A 19,408-nucleotide genomic window follows, 5' to 3' on the forward strand; every position below is an offset into this window, starting at 1 on the left:
GCCGCTTCTGGTGAACCAGAGCAGCGCATGGAAACACCGTTTACCTTCCTGCCACAGTGGTACCTATTTATCTACTTGCACTTTGACGTGCTTTTGAACTGCTAGGTTGGCAGGAGCAGGGACCGAGCAACGGGAGCTCACCCCGTCACGGGGATTTGAACCGCTGACCTTCTGATCGGCAAGTCCTAGGCTCTGTGGTTTAACCCACAGCGCCACCCATGTCCCCCTGCCTTAACTGAATGCAAAACACATGTTTGGTGCTTTTTCATGTAAACTTAGTATCATAATATAATACAACAAAAGGAGTCCATACACACATAATGACAGTAGACTTTTTATTAACATATTTTACAATGTTGATTACGGTATTTTTAGTTTTGCATTCTGATGTGTCAAAGACTGATTCTGTTTCCACAGTAATGTACTGTACTTAAAATGATCGTTCATACAAGATACCACACCAGTACGTCGGAGGAATAGCAGCAGCAGCAGCAGCACACACACGCACACCCATTCTAGTTGGACCTGTTATTTTTCAAAGTAAGCTTAACAAAGCAGGTTTTCAAAAAGTTATAGGAGTAATCAAAGTTCTAGTTCAGCAGCATGCAGGTATATTTCAAGTAGGATTTCCAAACAAGTGCCTTTTCTTTTTCTTAAAAACTGACCGGTGACTAATTCACCAGTATAAAAATGAACGCCATGAAATCCGAAGATTTTAAGGTTAAGGCTAATAATTTTACTTCACACTCATATACACAATCATAAAACATTCCATTTTAAATAGCACATTTCATTCAGTTTCTGGAGGCTCTTGTTTCCTTTGACATCATCTCTTGTGAAGTTTCAAACCGCACAGAGCAAATCCAAGACTCCTGTAATCGCGTTATGCTGGGAAATGTCAGCAGCTTTCCTGCCTGTCCGCTGTGCTTACAAAATGGCTGGGTACTCATAAATGAGCAATGCAAAAATATTATAGGCAGAATATACGATACAATATTAAAAATGTAGCAATGTTTTGGAAAAGACCATATTTCAGTTGGTGAATGAAATGCAGGCTCCTAGGTAGAACCCAAATATGTTTGCGTGTGCTTATATATAAATATTCACACGGATAAATTTATATAAATAAAACAGCAAACCATTGCGATGTTTTTTTTCTTAAGGTTTTGTAAAAACTTGGTGGCCTATAAGGCTCATCTTGTGAACATCCCCACTTCCTTATTGTTTCCTATCCGAATTTCAGCAGCTGATTTCCTATCAGACGTTTGGAAAGAGAGCAGCTTTCAACTGAATACATGGTTATATGGCTACAACTCTTTCTTGTTTTTAAAAAATGGTAGTTTACATATATAAACTTCACTTTACAGAAAAAAGCTATGTTAAGTCAAAGGATGCAAATGTCAGAAATGACCGACAGAAGTGTTAGAAAGAGTCCAACAGCTGTTTGACTATTCTGTGAAAAAGACGAAAAAGGTTTTGGCAGCAAGATCGTATCAATCTGTTTTTCCTCTGCCTGGTTAAGTGTGGTATGTGGTGTGTTCCCCACCCATCTTTCCGCAATGGTGCCCATTCTTGTGGATTTCAAAGCCATCTAAATAAATATAAGTGTCCTACGGTCCACTATGAGTGGAAGCACATATAAATATATATATATCTCCAGCTTGAAGGACAGCCGCACATGTGATTCTCCTCTGTGATCCAGTATGATGATCAGCTCTTTCTTTGAGAGGAGGGCTCGATTCAGGCTGCTCCCTGATTCCCCCCCCCCCCTTCCATGGCAAGCAACTGGATTCTCATGGATTTCCGCTTTTTAAAAAGGGTTCTCTGTGTACAGCCTTGACTGCTCCATGCAGACTGGAGGATAGTTGTACGTATGCCCCAACCCCCATTTAGAGGAGGTGCAATTCTTTTTAACCACTGCCACCTCACAATTTAACTCCCCCACTAAATTCCCCTATTAAGGGAAGTCCAGCAGAAAGGGCAGTGCTTGCTCTGTGAATATAATACAAAGATGCTTCATGAAACTCATTGGAGAGTCCTCAAATTACGCTTCATTTGCAGGGAACCCAGCAGGACTTTCGCCTTCCCCTTACTGAAACCTACGGCTAGGTGGGAACGAGACAGCCCTGATATGCTCGGCTGGGATTGTGATCTACCATGTGGGGGCATATTACAAAAGTCGTATGTACACAGACCATAAAATGGATGCGTTAGTAGTTACCAGTAAAGAAAGCTACTGAAATGGCAGAGACAGAATACTGTATATGTACTGTATTACGTTAAGAGCAGCAAGCTAACTATTTTACAGCTAATTTCACTAATCTCTCTGGAGTATATCTATGAAATTCCTGAGAATGAGTAAGGTTTTCAGTATTGCCTGAAGCTTCTTTCCATAGCTTCGTGGCAGTAAGTGAAATATTCTCTAAAAATCCTTTAGACCAATTTCTATACAATTTCACAAATCAGAAGTGTTACAGCTCTTGTATACTTACAAATACATTATCAATCAAAATCTTAAAGCAACACAAAGAAGGGTAAAGGGGGGGGGAGCAGTATGTTTAGCAGGTGTGTACTACACATATACAGTGCCTCAGCATACACAACCCCAACCCGGGGCAAAACAAAACGCTCATCCGCCATTTAGTGGCATTTTTAAAGTACAATTTGTGCTTGTTTATTAGTGGATTATACAGCAACAACTATCAAATGAATTTAGATTCCGTACTCGGATTAGGAGGACTAATTGCTTTGTGTTTTTAATTACTGCATGTCTTATTACCAGGACCTGGATAACGCAGGGCTTCGTACAAAGGTGCCGATTCACACCTTCCCCAGGGAAGTGACTGAACTTCCATTCACTTAAAGCTCATGCCGGTAGCGCTGATAATAAGGGTGATGTTACAGCGGGGTGGTTAGTGACCTACAAACCATTATAATGCGGCCCCCATCTTTTGTTGATGTGGTCAAAGGTGTGCGAAACCCACTGCTGCTCAAGGACTTTGTATCTTTCTTTACATATATAGAGAGGTTTGCCACGCCTGCAGGAAAGAATAAAATAAAAATTAAGATCAATAATCGGTTGAACAGCGTGAGCCCAATGCAATTTGCTACCTTAAGCACCTGCGTTATGTGATGCAGGAGATGCCCCCAACCAGTCTTTGGGACGCTGCAAGGGACCCTGAGTGCTGCCCCTTTGGACACCCTTAAGTTACCATATTGGCCCGAATATAAGCCGCACCCGAATATAAGCCAAACACTTAAAATTGGGGAGGGGGGGAGAGAGGGGGGAATGCCACTCCCTTAAAATTCCACAGGCACTCACACCGTTCCATTTTACCATATGTCTGTTTCAGCAGCGATATTGCAAAAGCCAATTTTTGTAAGGACATGAATTTAAACCGCAGTTTAGCGTTTCACTGTCGGAATTTTGTGGGGGGGGGGGAAGAGTGTGGCTTATATTCAGGCCAATACGGTATGCTGCCTCAAGCAGCTACAGTTAGGTTGACACTGAGAATAGCTTAAATCCTCCTTTTTCAGACAAAGGGGCATGCACACATCCACGTGTGAGTTTTCTTCTTAGCAGGTGCCCTCATATTAGCCCCCCAAAGCCTATTTAACCCCCAGTTTTTTTAAAAGCTTGGTGATTTGGCCTGGTTGCTTCTGAAGGAGAGGTGTGATATTATTATGCGAAATTATTTCCCCTGATTTGCCAAACACCTTGGTTACGAGAACAAAACAGTTCAAAAGGGGGGTAAAGGTAAAGGTACCCCTGACCATTAGGTCCAGTCGTGACTGACTCTGGGGTTGCGGCGCTCATCTCGCTTTACTGGCCGAGGGAGCCAGCGTTTGTCCGCAGACAGCTTCCGGGTCATGTGGCCAGCATGACTAAGCCGCTTCTGGCCAACCAGAGCAGCGCACGGAAATGCCGTTTGCCTTCCCGCCGGAGCGGTACCTATTTATCTACCTGCACTTTGACAAGCTTTTGAACTGCTAGGTTGGCAGGAGCTGGGACCGAGCAACGGGAGGTCACCCCGTTGCGGGGATTCGAACCGCCGACCTTCTGATCAGCAAGTCCTAGGCTCTGTGGTTTAACCCACAGCGCCACCGGCGTCCCTAAAATGGGGGTAGCCCTATGTTAAAAACAGTGCAAATTATCCCGTATTATAAAAAGCTTACCTGAGATCTCTGTCTTCCTCACCATGTGCATCCAGGTAAACGGAACCCCAAAGGCAAAAGCGATGACCACGAATGATTATGATGACGGATGCGTTGATCAAGAGGAATATGCCTGTTCCAGCACCGCAATTTTGTGAGTGCTGAGGTTTGGTTTTGGGAAAGAGGGAAGAGTTCTTTGTGAACGGCTTTATAACGAATGTAATGATCGGCATCAAAATACAGTGGACCCTCCGGATACGAATTAAATTCGTTCCAGGGATCCGTTCGTAACCCAAAAAGTCTGTAGGCAGAGGCGACGCTTCTGCGCACATGCGCAAAGTGCACAGAGTGCTTCTGCGCATGGCGAAACTCAGAAGTATACACTTCCGGGTTTGCCGCGTTCGTAACCCAAAAGTTACATATCCAGAGTGGTACGTAACTCGCATGTCCACTGTATAACAAAAATGAGCTCAAAGGATTATAAAGGCTGGAGTTCACCTAATGAATCCTTACCTCTCTTGCCCTGACCTAGCCACTGTGATCCACCTCCAGACTTGATTATTGTAACTACTCTACGTGGGGCTGCCCTTGAAACTGACCCAGAAACTCCAGCAGGTGCAGAATGCTGCGCTGAGACTCCTTAAGGGGGCCTCGCCGCAGGATCACATTCATCTGGTGCTATACCAGCTGCACTGGCTCCCGGTGGAGTACAGGATCAGGTTTAAGGTGCTGGTTTTGACCTTTAAAGCCCTATACGACCTAGGACCCTCGTACCTACGGGACCGCCTCTCCTGGTATGTCCCACGGAGGACCTTACAGTCTTCAAACAAAAACATCTTGGAGGTCCCAGGCCACAGGGAGGTTAGGCTGGCCTCGACCAGAGCCAGGGCTTTTTCGGCTGTGGCCCCAATCTGGTGGAATGCTCTGTCACAAAAGACTAGGGCCCTGTCGGACTTGACATCTTTCCGCAGGGCCTACAAGACAGAGCTGTTCCACCAGGCCTTTGGCCAAGGCACAGCCTGACCCCCTCCTTTGCTAATCCTCACAGAACTCTAGCCCAATGGTTGCCATTAATTTGATTCTGAATTGATTTTAGAATGTATTTCAACTAATTGATTGTGATTTTATGTAAATTGTGCTACTTTTACTGTTATTAGCCGCTCTGAGCCCGGCTTTGGCTGGGGACGGCGGGATATAAATAAATTATTATTATTATTATTATCATCAGCAGAAGCTCACACATGGACTTCCTTCTGCTTGTGCAATGGGAGTTTCCACCCTTTCTTCCCCTCCGAGTCCCTTAAAATTGGCTCTGGTGGGATTGGGAGAACCCTCAAAACAGGGGGACAAATGGGGGATAATTCCATCTGGCAAGCTGAAGTGCTTCTCTTGTTGGAACAACCGACATAGTGCAACATTTCATTCCTCCCATAGCTTTCTCCTAGGTTCACAGTCCTCTCCACTCAGAGTTTCTGCATGACCAGGGGTGCTTCATACATTTCAGTGGGTAGGGCAGTTCTGCACAGTCACACACAGAAAAAACTCCTCTCTTATATACCGTATTTTTTGCTCTATAAGACTCACTTTTCCCTCCTAAAAAGTAAGGAGAAATGTGTGTGCGTCTTATGGAGCGAATGCAGGCTGCGCAGCTATCCCAGAAGCCAGAACAGCAAGAGGGATTGCTGCACAGCGAAAGCAGCAATCCCTCTTGGTATTCTGGCTTCTGGGATTCAGAAATTTTTTTTCTTGTTTTCCTCCTCCAAAAACTAGGTGCGTCTTGTGGTCTGGTGTGTCTTATAGAGCGAAAAATACGGTGATCTATAGGACACAACCACTAATGTGAATGGGGAAACCTTGCAAGTCATTCCATGCTCACTCTAGGTCATCTGCAAGAGATCCCAGGATCACAAAAAAAAACAAGTGGAAGCATTTTTAGGCATGCTTCCTTTCCAAATCGCTTTTGGGAAACAGGTAATGTTTATTACTAGTTTCTTACCAAGACACATTCACAGTAGCTCTGTTGCTTGCAGCAAAGTCCTTTCAAACACACAAAAGTGCCACAGACTAGACAAACGGCGGGGTCTTTAGGAACTTTGGAACAGACTGAACAACTTTTTCTGTGATAGTATTGGAAAATGGTATTATAATTTTCAGGCAGTTGTAGGAGACGTGGCAAGTCCCATTTAGCTTCTTGTATAAGTAAAATCTGGAAGAGATAATGGGGAAATGTGAAAATGTTTCTCCAGAAGTACAATAGTTAAATTTCATAAATCTTAGTTTTCCAAAAAGTTCCCAGATAAGCAAAACCTTAAGAGAAACTGACGGGCAAACACACCAATTCTCAGAATTATAATAAATCAGAGTGATTATGATATTATCTCTGCAAACCTTTCAGTTTCTGAAATCACTCTTTCAGTTTTCTGTAGCTCCATCTGTAATAATGCCCTTACAGTGGGGCCCCGCAAGACGAAATTAATTCGTTCCGCATTTTTTGTCGTCTAGCGAATTTTTCGTCTTGCGAAGCACGAAATCCCATAGGAATGCATTGAAAATCAATTAATGCGTTCCTATGGTCAAAAAAAGTCCAAACAAAGCCAAATTTGGTACAACAACAGTTTATTAACTGCTCTTTAAAGTCACACATACTGTAAAGAGCAGTTCAAAAATTGAAGGGAAAATAAATTAACTTTATAAACAAAACATGTCTTTGTTTTTAGACAAAGAAAACAAAGTCGCGAGACGTTTTCGTCTTGCGAAGCAAGCCCATAGGGGAAATTCGTCTTGCGAGGCAAATCGAAAACGGAAAAACCTTTCGTCTAGCGAGTTTTTTGTCTTGCGAGGCATTCGTCTTGCGAGGTACCACTGTATATTTCTTTCCAGAAAATGTTTATGATAAGTTATTCTTTTTGCTTATGGTGGCCATTTCCAATTCAATTAAAATGATTTATTTAAACCATCTATAAAGTTTATTAGCTTCTAGAGAACAATTTGGCAGTACAGTCTGATCAAAAATTTGCTAAAAAGGAGGCTGCTGTGCTGCTACTTTGTAACAAATAATTTTTAAAAATGATTTTTAAATAGGGTTAAATTTGAAAGGGAAAGCAGAGTACCGTATTAAGCTGCAGCAATTTTTATTTATTTCACCTACCTTTACTTGAGTTGGGTGCTTGCCTGCAAAGGAAACCAATTCTGAGCACCATTGGGATATTATGTCAAAGGCTGGCACAGGCCAGTCAAGACAAGAGGCACTGGAGAACTCTGACGATTGGAAAGATGGCGGTAATAAACCCAGGCAGTTAGCAAGCACGGTAAATTCTTCGTCTTCCTGTTAAACATAAAAGGAAGAAGAGCCAGATGCGTCAGATATTAGAAAAAAAAGGAAGCCCAAAGAACAATGCTGTCAGCTTGAGCACATAAATTCAACTTCATCAGTAGTGTCCAAACTTTTTTCAAAGAGGGCCAGATTTGATGAAGTGAAGGGCCGTGAGGACCAACCAAAGTTGTTGACCTTTTTTTTTCCTTAACCTGAAACTGTTCTTAACCTGAAGCACCACTTTAGTTAATGGGGCCTCCTGCTGCCGCCGTGCCGCCAGAGCACAATTTCTGTTCTCATCCTGAAGCAAAGTTCTTAACCTGAAGCACTATTTCTGGGTTAGCGGAGTCTGTAACCTGAAGTGTATGTAACCCGAGGTACCACTGTATAAGGATTTTTAGGATTGTTGAGGATTGAATGAATAAACCGACCGGTGGACTGCATTAGGCCTCTGAAACAGACTTTGGACATGCCTGAACTTCATGATGCAAATTCATGCTGTGCTGTTATGATACATACACATACACATATACATACACACACACACACACACACACACACACACACACACACAAACACAATCAAGTTTAATCTTGGATCTTGGAAATATCGGCAGTATTTTCTCTAAACAAGCGCATTTCCTAGATAACGCAGGATGCTTTGTTAGAGTGACGTCAAAGGTATAAGAACAGATTAAATGAACCAGTTTTTCATAGTACCTGACAGCTAGGTAGCTCTGCTCCAAAGAGATGGTGCTGAAGAAGGCTGGTAATCCTGAGGAAAGGCAGACAGAACTGCTGCAAATAAGTCTCTATGGAGTGTGGGCACCAAGCACTTGTGCTGTCCTAAATTAGAGTTTTGAAAAAGAAGGAGAAAATCCTAATTGATTTAACTCATGAAGAATCAACAGTGCTCTCTGGCAATTCTATTGATACTTTGCAAACTTACTAGTGCTATGAATGGTTTGAAAACTAATGCTGATTTCACCCTCATGTATTTAGTAACTGTCAAACTGAGCTATGGCTAAGAAATATATAAACCGTACCATGGCTAGATCTTCAGTTTCCTCTTGCTCATAGATCTTCCCATTATAGAGTTCACTGATCACGTGACTCAGCAATACTTCCCAAGACTTTTTTGCATTTGACATACTCTGTGATTAAGAAGAAATTTATTAGACAATTAGAAAAATAAGCAAATGCTGTCACCCCAATCCAACAATAATTCAAATACATGTACGAAATCCCATGTCAATATGGGTTTCCATATTCTGTTGTTGTTGATATTCTGTTATTGTTGTTGTTTCTTATTATTAAAAATGAATATAGAACGGTATGAAAAAGGGAATTATAAAACATTACAAGGGAATATACTAAAGCAGCTTAGCAAATGATTTAGAAAACTATACTTCCTTAATATATTGCTGTTATAAACATTTAAAGCCAAACCAGATACTTCTAATTTGCTGTAACTCTACCTTTTCAGATAGTGCATGTCTTTCAGAAGGGCATAAAATAAATTCCTATCCCTAAAATTCCTAACTGGGTTAGTTAGCATACCCATTTGCAAAAAGTTGGTTTAATTGCCTTAGTTACCATACTCCAGGATCTTTCCATCACAAAACCAACACTGGCCAATGTCACCCCATTTCCATCTTAACACAGTTTTCCTTTAGGTTACAGTGAAAGTTGTTTTACATATCTTTATTCCATTTTTCTCTAAGGTAAGGCTTTCCTTGAGAATGCTCTTTAACAGATCAAAAACTCAATAAAGATTATTTTTAGTAATAGTAGTAATAATGCATTTGATAAGATTTTAGAATAATACAATAGATTGGATGTTATCCAAGGTAAATAATAGCAGGCCATTATTTATCAAATTGACTGTGAAAGAACACAGTGGCTGTAGTTGTATCGACGTCAATTTTACTGTATCTAGTATATAACAACAGAGATGTCTATCTCATTTAGAGAAACAAACTGTGGACATGACACAGAAGTGACTTGGATTTCATGACATTCTGACAGCTTCTGTAATGTAAAACCTGCAGTAATAATAGTACATGATGTAGTACTCATAGAAGTTGTGGCAGTAGATTAGTGCTGAAGGCTACATATCACAGCCCAATGCCCTAATTCTTGGTGATGCCAGAATCAGGCAAGCATAGAGTTCTGATGATGCAGATGCAAAGAGCTTTTCATGCATCCCGATTGTGCCATTTCTTCTCATTAGGGTGAGAAGGATTGGAACAAAAGGAGAGAAGAACAATCCCTTCAGATCTGTGAAAAGACCATAGGAATAAAGGAAGGGGCAATTCTAAACACTGTTCTTGTTGACCATTGTTGACAGTTCCATGTTGACTCAAAAGGTATCAAATTCTGAGTTCCTATATGGGTGGATGGAATCCTCAACCAGAAATGTTATTTTGAGGGTCAGATCCCCAATCAAAGAAGAAGCTCAAGGATACATATAGTCAGATGTTGAGAAACAGATTTGCCCCACTCTCCAAAGACCCATTGTAGAGGCCTTCGAAGAAAGTTCCAAAATGGAGTTCTGCTCTCTTTAAGTTAAAATGACCCAAATGAGGGCAAATTGTCTAATCCTTAATCCTCTATGTTCTACCTGGATAATCAAGGCTTTGTAAAAAAACAAACAAACCTAGGAGCAGGGGAAAGGCCAAAGGGCTCAACTTTGTATTGGATATGCCTTGTCATAAATAAAGCACCACTGTTGGTTCAATAACTTGCTAAGATTGGTCTCCACAATGTTCTGCGTGTTTGTCGTGGTGGTGAAGTCAGGAGAGGCAAACCTATTCTCAAAGTACTTGGTTAGCTATCTCAGGCAGAGGAAACCTGACACTTAATATGCTTTGCTGGAAAACATTTCAAAAACTCATCACCACCAAAGCAGGTCTGGGATGGTGAGGAGCTCTTCGTCCTGGTAGACTGACACTGTCTTTCAATCGAGATGTAAAAAATCTGAACACTTGGGAGAAAATGCAATATAAAGGTTGCACAGATCTGTATTCCAAAGAGACTAACAGGGCTTAAATGTGCTCAGCTGGATATAGAGTTGCATCATTAGCAGTCTACTTAGCTTTTCATAAACCAACACACCTTTTTCAGAGCTCCTGAGTTCATCCACGTCATCCTGTCTTCAGCACTGCATTTAACCGAAAGTGCGACAAGAGCTTGTATATACAACAATGTGAAGAGCACCTTTATGATACAGGTAAAGTGTTCTACAAAAGTACGAAAACAGACAAGGTCAGTCAAGCATTCTAAATTAGATCTCAATTTTGTATACAGCAATTCTACACTCTACAAATTTGTATTTTCCCCCCAAAGGAGCCATCCAAAACTTGAAACGCATCAAGTTATATTTTGTAAGGAGCTAAACATACACCAATACATTAAGACCTAAAAGATGCAAGTATTACATTTATCCCTGCTGGTCTGAATCAGTGTTTTATTGCAGCTGTAATGGTTCATTTTATTTATTTTTATGTGTGGTTTTATTGCTTTGTTTTTACGGATGTTGTTAGGTTTCGGACTGTGAGCCACTTTGAGCAAACTGAATAAGATGGGATTTAAATGAATATGTACATTTTCAGAAATGATAGCTTCTGCACTGGGCAATTTAACAGGTCTCAAAACTACTATCAAAATCAGGAGGTCATGTTTAAAGAAAGAAAACGAAAACAAGGCCTTCCACTGTAAACCAGTTATCAGCTTTAACTGGAGCACTTAACAATGTGCGCAAACAGAGATTAATGCAACAATATTTAAAATAAATTGAACAAGGGTTTTATTTTCCTTATCAGGAGTGTTGATAGTACATGCAATAGGAATGCAAGTAAAATGCAATAGGAAACAAGAATATTAATTTGGGGCTAGCATTTACTGCAGAGGTACAGCTCTACAAACAACCTTGCAGAGAAATGTCTTTTGCAATATATCCCTCAGGAACTCCACAAACTTTACCAATGCTCTGAAGGCTTTCACTTTCAGCTAAAGCCACTTTTTACAACTCAGCATATCCTGCCTGCCTGCCATTAAATGCCACATTAAATGTCATCTGCAGAAAGGCTACAGCTTTGGGAAAGCAGCTTGTCTAGTAAGCAAAATAGGTAAAAGAACGGCTATTTCACAGTTAATCTGGAAATTGACTGCCAATATTCCACTAAAGCTTTATTTGCTCCCCCAGAAAGAATGAAAAAAGAATGAAAGTCAGCAACTTCAGAACAACTCAGGGAACCTGTACATTTAAGTTTCTGCAATGGAAAGTAAACACCATGAGCGAACATGGATCACAACTTCAGGTATTACCTAACTGCTTAACGCAGCCACATCTGCACGCAGAACCACATTCAGCGAACAGGTGCTTTTATTTGTAACAGTTGGGTGACTGCATATAATTGTGACTGACTGGCCACTTGATGTTTTTAAGAGTGCTTATTCCTGTACTTTACACTTTAATGTTAGCCATCAATAAATTAGTCTGATCTCCAGGCTGCACACAGTTAATGAATCACAACCACCCTCTCTTAAGCTCAGCACACACACATTTCTTCATCCCCTCTCAAAGATCCCGTCTTCTAAAATGTCTCATTCTCCTACAAATTCTTTTGAATGTGTCAAAAATGTTTCTTAACCCTGGGATGCACAGCTGAACTCCCAAGTTAAGCCTTACTGGTCTTACTAAATGCTGAATAGAGCCACGTGGCAACTTCTATGTTCTTTAAAATGACGTCCCTGGTGGTGGTACATGCCGAAAAGGCAGTGGCTTTCTCTTCTACACAGGTCCAAAGCAGACATCATGCTGACTCCAGGTTAACCATAATTAATTTAGAAGTTAGCCTTGGGAACATGGCAGTTCAATGGGCAACAAATATCATTATCAAGTTTAACCAGCATCACCACACAAAAATCTCTTTTTTTACATTTTAAACATGCACCCATTTCCCCCATCTTAATATTCTGAACAAAATTCAGCCAACTAAATATCTTCAACACTGCGCTTAATCCTTTAGGTCACACAAAAGGCGTATACAACAAAGAAAACTTATACCCTCTTACTCTTTGAGCCCTCCATGTATAAAACGATGGAACTATTGACTGCACTGACCTCTAACATGATGTTCTCCTACAATCAAAGGCTTAATTTGTGTTTTCTCTTTTGAGGTGGATTCGGATCAAATTTTCCTTTCAGAATGAACAGCCTGAATGGTGTAATGGCATTTACTTTGCTTTAATCAATGCCGGATTGAAAAAAGATAGCCAAGACCATTCAACAGTTAATAAGTTAGTTAATAGAATCCCCATGGCCTTGCTTGAAGGACAGGAGATGCTATTAGGACACTGCTTATTAAATGCTAATTTTCTCAGAGAATACCATGTAGGTATTTTTAAACAAAAAGGAGCTTTGTTCAAATAACCACCTGACAGACTACATTCCAAAAAAAGGGAAGGGTATAAAAACCACCCAAGAAATATCAATCAGATGTGTCTTCCAAGACTAGGAACAGACCTATGTTAAAATTGGCTTTGCTGCCACATATAAAATGTGCTATTAGGCACACAATAAAGTAAGAAAGATTCTTTCTGTCTGTTCCTTGCCAATAAATTCTTTAAGCAGCTAAAGACAACCTGTGATTCTCTTCCGATTTAAGACACAGTTCTGTTAGAAGGCCCAAACAACTGGTTTCTTGGGAATTTTATTTACAAAGGTGTAGCTATATATGAAAAGGCTGCTTTCATGGCTGATTATACCTTTATATGGAACGTCCCTGATATAAAAAATATCACAGATGAAGCCAATACCATGTCAACAAATTATAAAACTGTTAAAGAGAGGAATTCTATTCTGTAATGCCCATAGTAACACTTTTATCAAAATGTACCTGTATCACTGCGGGGGGCGGGAGAGAATTGGGTTGCATTTTCAAATAGTAAAATTAATGGTTTTAAAAACCTGACAAAATAAGCAGTGATAAATCATTTCTGCTTCAAAAGTATCTTGGGATTCCAGTAACTTATGCTCAGATTTATATATGCAGCAACCATTACAGATACTGTATTATAGCAATTATCTTTGTCGGGTGTGACACAATTGCCACAATTTGAGCAGTTAAATTGAAACGAATTATTCTCTTTCACCCTTAGGCATTCGCAGTTCAATGTGAAATATTAAGCAGCCCCACTGCAGTAAACGAATGAAGGTCAAACGAAAGGACCCAACCTCTTTCCTCCCCGCATCTCGAGGAACTTAATAGTCATTCTCAGGCCTCCTGGTTTTACTGTACAGTTGTCTGATAAAGGTGAGAAGACAGGAGTCACAGATAAGCCCGTCAAACCACAACAAAAATTTCTGTTTGATGTCAACTTCTAGAGATAAGGCAAAGTCATTATTTGAGCACACACAGCAGACAAGGTTTATTTGCTGTGCTGCTTTAAAAGCCACTGACAAGGGAAACACACCGAGACTTATTATTTATGCATCCCCCCCCCGAAACATACCTTTGCGCAATGGCTGTGGCATTGTTAAAATCTGGATGAGCAAAAGGGACGAGGCATCTCTATAAAGTACTGGGACTTCTGGCTGTTCCTCACTGCAAATCCTGGAAATTATGAAAATAATTATATTAGGCACAATAACCCCATTTCCTTAGGAATTTATGCAAGTTTCTGGAAGCGATACTGTTATAGACTGTAAACATATAAGGACACACTATATTTGTGGAAAGGGACGCGGGTGGCACTGTGGTCTAAACCACAGAGCCTAGGGCTTGCCAATCGGAAGGTCGGCAGTTCGAATCCCCACGACAGGGTGAGCTCCCGTTGCTCAGTCCCTGCTCCCGCCAACTTAGCAGTTCGAAAGCACCTCAAAGTGCAAGTAGATAAATAGGTACCACTCCGGCAGGAAGGTAAACGGCATTTCCGTGCGCTGTTCTGGTTTGCCAGAAGCGGCTTGGTCATGCTGGCCACATGACCCAGAAGATGTATGCCAGCTCCCTCGGCCAATAAAGCGAGATGAGCGCCGCAACCCCAGAATCAGCCATGACTGGACCTGAGGTCAGACGTCCCTTTACCTTTATATTTGTGGAAGCAGAAGTCTATGCTTTAAAACCAAAAATTGGGCATTCAGATACCCATTGAAAGTTCACCTCCAAGCTCGTGGAGGGCAGTAGAGCAATGGAGAATGGAACTCACTCTTGGGTTACTTTTACATGCAAGATCACCTGAAGAGAACATGTCTGTCTATGCAATATAGTACCAGAGATGCAATGGTGTAATGTGCAGGTGAATTATTATAGAATGTTCTGCCCAATTATTTTAGTGAATTAATAAAACATCCCCAAGATGCTGTATTTAATTGTTGCAATCTTACTTTGCTTTTGGAAAATTTAGGACCGTTCCTCATGCATTTCAATACATTAATAAAAATACAACAAGTATATTGAGTCTTTTTTTTATACAAATAAGAATAACTTTTAAAATGAATGCTCAATTTTCAAGTGGAATAAAGTGATAGCAATAATTTTGTTTTATAGGATGCAGGTCAAATAATAATGTTTGCACAATCAAACCTTTAAATTTATATGGTTTATAGGATGCCTGGCAACATTGCAAAAACAGGGAAGGCTTGCAGGAGCAAGTGAAACATCTGACTAAATATATTCATTTTGCTAGAACGGAAGAAGTGAAATGATATAAAATGCCAAGAGATAAGCTCCTTTAGTTTACGTCAAGCACCAGAGCACATTAAGCTCTTAAAAATTGCTCTGTCATTTATTAAAAGCCTAAGCAACTTGTTCACCGTGACACTGAAAACTGTCTTTTATAAAGTCTGTTTGGAATATGGAAATGAACCACCCTGCTAATCCCTTCAACGCATATGAGGAAGGCAGATAAGTGTGGCTTCCCAAAACACTGCTACAGAAGTAGTTAAGAAAAAGCAACCTAATGTAAAGTCTGATAGTGATAAAGCAAAATTATTGAAAAGAGAATCAAACTGCACCATGCTGCAGGCATAAACAATCTATAACTATAAACTGTATTATATTCCAAGATACTGACAAATTAGTTACCCAATGTGTGTGTTTGCATGTTTTTCCCTCCCTCCCTCCCTCTCTCTCTCTCTCTCTCTCTCTCACACACACACACACACACACTCACACTCTGAACCCCCATTGAGCATAAAGGGACTTTCCTTCTGAGCAAAATGCATAGGATTTTGCTGCAGAATGTAGTTTTAAAAGAGAAGAGAAAGTAAACATGAATAAATGCATGGCTTAAAAAATGAATATGGTCTCCAAATCTTTACTAGTTGAAAAAATGGATGGAATAATTGTTTGGGTATAAAAGGTCTTTGGATGGGGTAGGTGAAGTGAGCTCTGTTTCTAACACTGCAGCAAATTCAGTCCCTTAAAACGGTATGTTCAGCAGAGATACACTGCTCCACTTGGTGCCTCACAAGGTTAAAACGCTACAGAGAAATTGGTCTATAGAACTGTACTTACTGCAAACTCTCATCATTCTGCATCAATTGGGTTAGTTTCTTCCATGGGTTGTAAGCAGAATCAATGCTGTAGAGTCGCATGTGCATAGCCAACACATGAAACAGCTGATCTGAATGGATAAAGGGAAACAACTAATGAGTTAATTATTTGGTTGAATGAAATTAAAATGTTTCATAGTCCTTTGCAACCGATTGTTTCATTTTCTAGATTACTGTGGCTCCCTAACTCATTACCAGCTGTTAATATTTGACAACCCAATCCGCTCTAGCTGGCTTTAGCATGCACCAAGAGCCATGTAATAGATAGTGTGGTGGATTTAGAACAGGAAGACCCGAATTCATATCCTACATGAGCTACGCAATTTACTGGAGGACCTCAGACAAGTCACCATCTCTTAAACTTAATGTCCCTCACAGGATGCTGCAAAGATAAAAATGGGACAAGCGCTACGTAAGCCACCCCGAGCACTTTGGAGAAAGGGACAGGATACATATATAATAAATCAAAAGTTTTACATTGCAATTGCTCGAGTCACATCCATGCAAGAAAAGGAAATGAGGCTGAACCATGGTGTTCAGCAGCTTCCCAAAGGTTTCTGCAGGTGAGATACAGTGGCTTAATAAGGGCCTTCTCTAGAGCACTGCCATTACACAGCAAATCACTATTTCTATATCCATTCAAGAGGCAAATTCTATTATCTGTTTTCAGTGTGGGGTTCTCTTTCGGATGGAGTCTTAAGCACTGTCTCTTTACAGTAACACTGAATAAAGCAATACAGGAATAAAACTGCAACCGATGATAAAGTAGGAGAAATGCAACAGAATGTCACACACCACTTTTCTTGGTGTATATATAGCTAATCTGGTATCTAATACAGAGGTGGCTGTATTTTGGTGCAGAGAACAGTTTATTTCCCTTTGGGGATCATTTGTAACCAAATGAGCCAGTTTAAAGAGAGACATTTCCTAAATTACACGACTGCCGAGTCTTAGATCTTGTCTAGATCTACAGAACCAGACTGATGAGAGGAGAGTACTGCAAAATTAATCCAGATAAGGAAATCTACGACTCATAATTGCTCTCTTCTATTTGAGCCAGGCTGCCACAATGCAGGGATGATCTTTAGAGTTACCCCATGTTATGGGATCCCCTGCCATGTTTTGAATTTCTTTTTGCACGCTTCTTCACAACTGAATCTATAATGGGAAAATACACATTTTTACACAATTTTTTAATTCCTTCAAAGAGCAGTTGGTTTTTGTTGATTATTTCACGATACCATCATTTTAGCTGACAGTCAGCTCATAGTCAATCTACCACTTCCACGCCCAAAGACGTTTTCGTATCTATTTCCTTTGCAAAATATAAATCCTTTATTGCTCATGCTTTCTTTTATTTACTGTCCCTCATTTCTGTTCTTCTATCCCTGGCTACCAGCTGAACAGACCAGGAGATACCACATTTAAATATAAATCACAAGAGGAATTAATTTATTTTCCACAAATAGACAATTATTCATAGGCACTTGGGAGGCCAAAAGAGTCTCATGCTTATGTCAGCTGATTTTAGCAGAGCTTGAGGGCTGTAATTAGTTCCTGGGGTTTGGGAAATAATTGAAGGCGCAGATGACATTGGAACTGATTGCCGTCACCTGTTTTCTGAATCAGATGCAGTGAATGAGGGCAAAACAAGTTTCCTGGCAAAAGACTGGCATTTTTATTTATTTATACTGACAGTATTATCCTACATATGTCTATTTTGAAGCCTATGAGGAAAAAATACTGAATTATGTTGAAAAAATGGTATTGAAGCTGCAGTAAAAACATTCCCTTCCCTAGTTCATGTTGTTGTTATGGAAACAGAAAGCACTAGCTAGCAGAAAGGAATTCAGCAAAGGTTTACGTGTTGTGTACACTAAACCATGGTTTGACAGTACGTGCCATGCCCCAAAGGCTTCAGCTTGTGGGTTGTACACTATTTTCTCCCTCTCCTTCCATGCGATGCAATTTCTGCACCTTCATCCAGGGCCTTAGCAAACCACAGCTTGCATTTCCATCCAAATCAAGGAAACAGCGGTTTGCTCAAACATAGGTTGCCTACTTAGAGCTGCAGTGAGACAAGATACTCTTATTTTAAAAGTTGTTCAGGGAGTAAAAGGTTCACTGGACATCTGAGGGCTTATGCTGTTGTCCCAACTTCATGTACCAGGATGCACCCATACATTTCATTAGGCAGGACATACACCTATTTCAGGTGAAGAAAAGAGGACAGGTGATATGTTAGCTCATCAGGACCTAAGAAAAGAGGAACTTCGTCAGCTTCATAGCATCTCCCCACCCCCCCAAAAAAGAGTCGCTATGCCCTCTGGGTAGGGGGTTTGACCTAGCCATCCCGTGTATTTGTGGTGACCACAGAGTGCTATTGACAATTCCTAGCGTATAAAGGAACAGAGGTAAGACCAAGCAGGCATCTTCACAACTACATGTCCTGGGTTGGGTCCCGTAATTGTTTGCTGTTTTGCATTTGTCAGTATGTTTATTAGTCTATTGCCTGCTAACCTTTAGCTCACTATTTCTATATCAGGGATTATTTGTTATTGAATTTTTATAACGTATTTCTGGCGTCTGGTGACATAAGTGACAATCCAGGAACTCTCTCTACAAGCCCAGCCCTGCTTAAGAGTTGAGGGAGTTTTCTGCAGGCAGCTGTTATAAAATGGACTGAAGTCCTCAACTCTGAAGAGGTGCCTCTAATTAGTCACTAAATTAAATCCCTACACACAAACAACAATAAAAGCATTCCATGTGGAAAAACCAAGGTTTGAACAAACCATAGTTTCCTTGGTATGGATGAAAAGGCAAGCTTTGGTTTGCTGAAAATTCAGGTGCAAAGTAAAAATCGTGTGTAGAAGGTGAGGAAGTAGGTCAGACCTGAGACTTGTGTATGTAACACCAAATCATAGGAACACAGGGAACTGCCTATGTCAGATCACTGTCCCTCTGTCTCAGTACTGTGAAACTGATGGCTCGACTCCCCAGGGTTTCAGATGACATTCCCACTCCTACCTAGAACAAAGTTGTCCAAATAAGCCTTTTCTCAGCTTAGTTAAGTAGAGCTACTTCCACCAAAGATAACTGTCAATTTAAACATGGAGACAGCAGTCCTAGATTCATTTACCTGGGAACAGCTCCTATTGCACTCAATGGGGCTTACATCTGAATAGAATTGCACTGTTCAGTCAGAGAGATATTAAATCCTGGCACCTCACAATGTGGATGCCAACCAAATAGCGCCATTCCTGTACAGTCTCTATTTATTCCAGTGCTGCTTCTGCAAAATTCCCTTTACTTGTACATTATCCTTGTAAATTGTAGTTTTTCTCTTTTAGATAGTGAAGAATTTGCACAGGTGCATTTTGG

The 19,408-nt window shown here is 40.6% G+C and overlaps 1 protein-coding gene across 4 annotated transcripts in view; it reads right to left on the reverse strand.

The window, feature by feature from the left end:
* Nucleotides 1-321: 321 nt before the first annotated feature.
* The window catches only part of UBR3 (ubiquitin protein ligase E3 component n-recognin 3), a 90,572-nt gene continuing 71,485 nt past the window's right edge, over nucleotides 322-19,408 (reverse strand). For all 4 annotated transcript variants that reach the window (XM_083467329.1, XM_083467328.1, XM_083467327.1 and 1 more), the window contains 9 exons: nucleotides 15,990-16,098; nucleotides 13,987-14,087; nucleotides 10,585-10,709; nucleotides 8,514-8,621; nucleotides 8,188-8,313; nucleotides 7,304-7,480; nucleotides 6,152-6,361; nucleotides 4,177-4,316; nucleotides 322-3,038 (listed from right to left, as the gene is read on the reverse strand). In XM_083467329.1, the coding sequence (XP_083323455.1) occupies nucleotides 2,921-3,038; nucleotides 4,177-4,316; nucleotides 6,152-6,361; nucleotides 7,304-7,480; nucleotides 8,188-8,313; nucleotides 8,514-8,621; nucleotides 10,585-10,709; nucleotides 13,987-14,087; nucleotides 15,990-16,098 (1,214 nt within the window). In that variant the 3' untranslated portion in view covers nucleotides 322-2,920. The remainder of the gene's footprint in view (nucleotides 3,039-4,176; nucleotides 4,317-6,151; nucleotides 6,362-7,303; nucleotides 7,481-8,187; nucleotides 8,314-8,513; nucleotides 8,622-10,584; nucleotides 10,710-13,986; nucleotides 14,088-15,989; nucleotides 16,099-19,408) is intronic.

The sequence above is a fragment of the Podarcis liolepis genome (genome assembly GCF_965112155.1).
Source record: "Podarcis liolepis genome assembly, chromosome: 1".
NCBI lineage: Eukaryota > Metazoa > Chordata > Lepidosauria > Squamata > Lacertidae > Podarcis > Podarcis liolepis.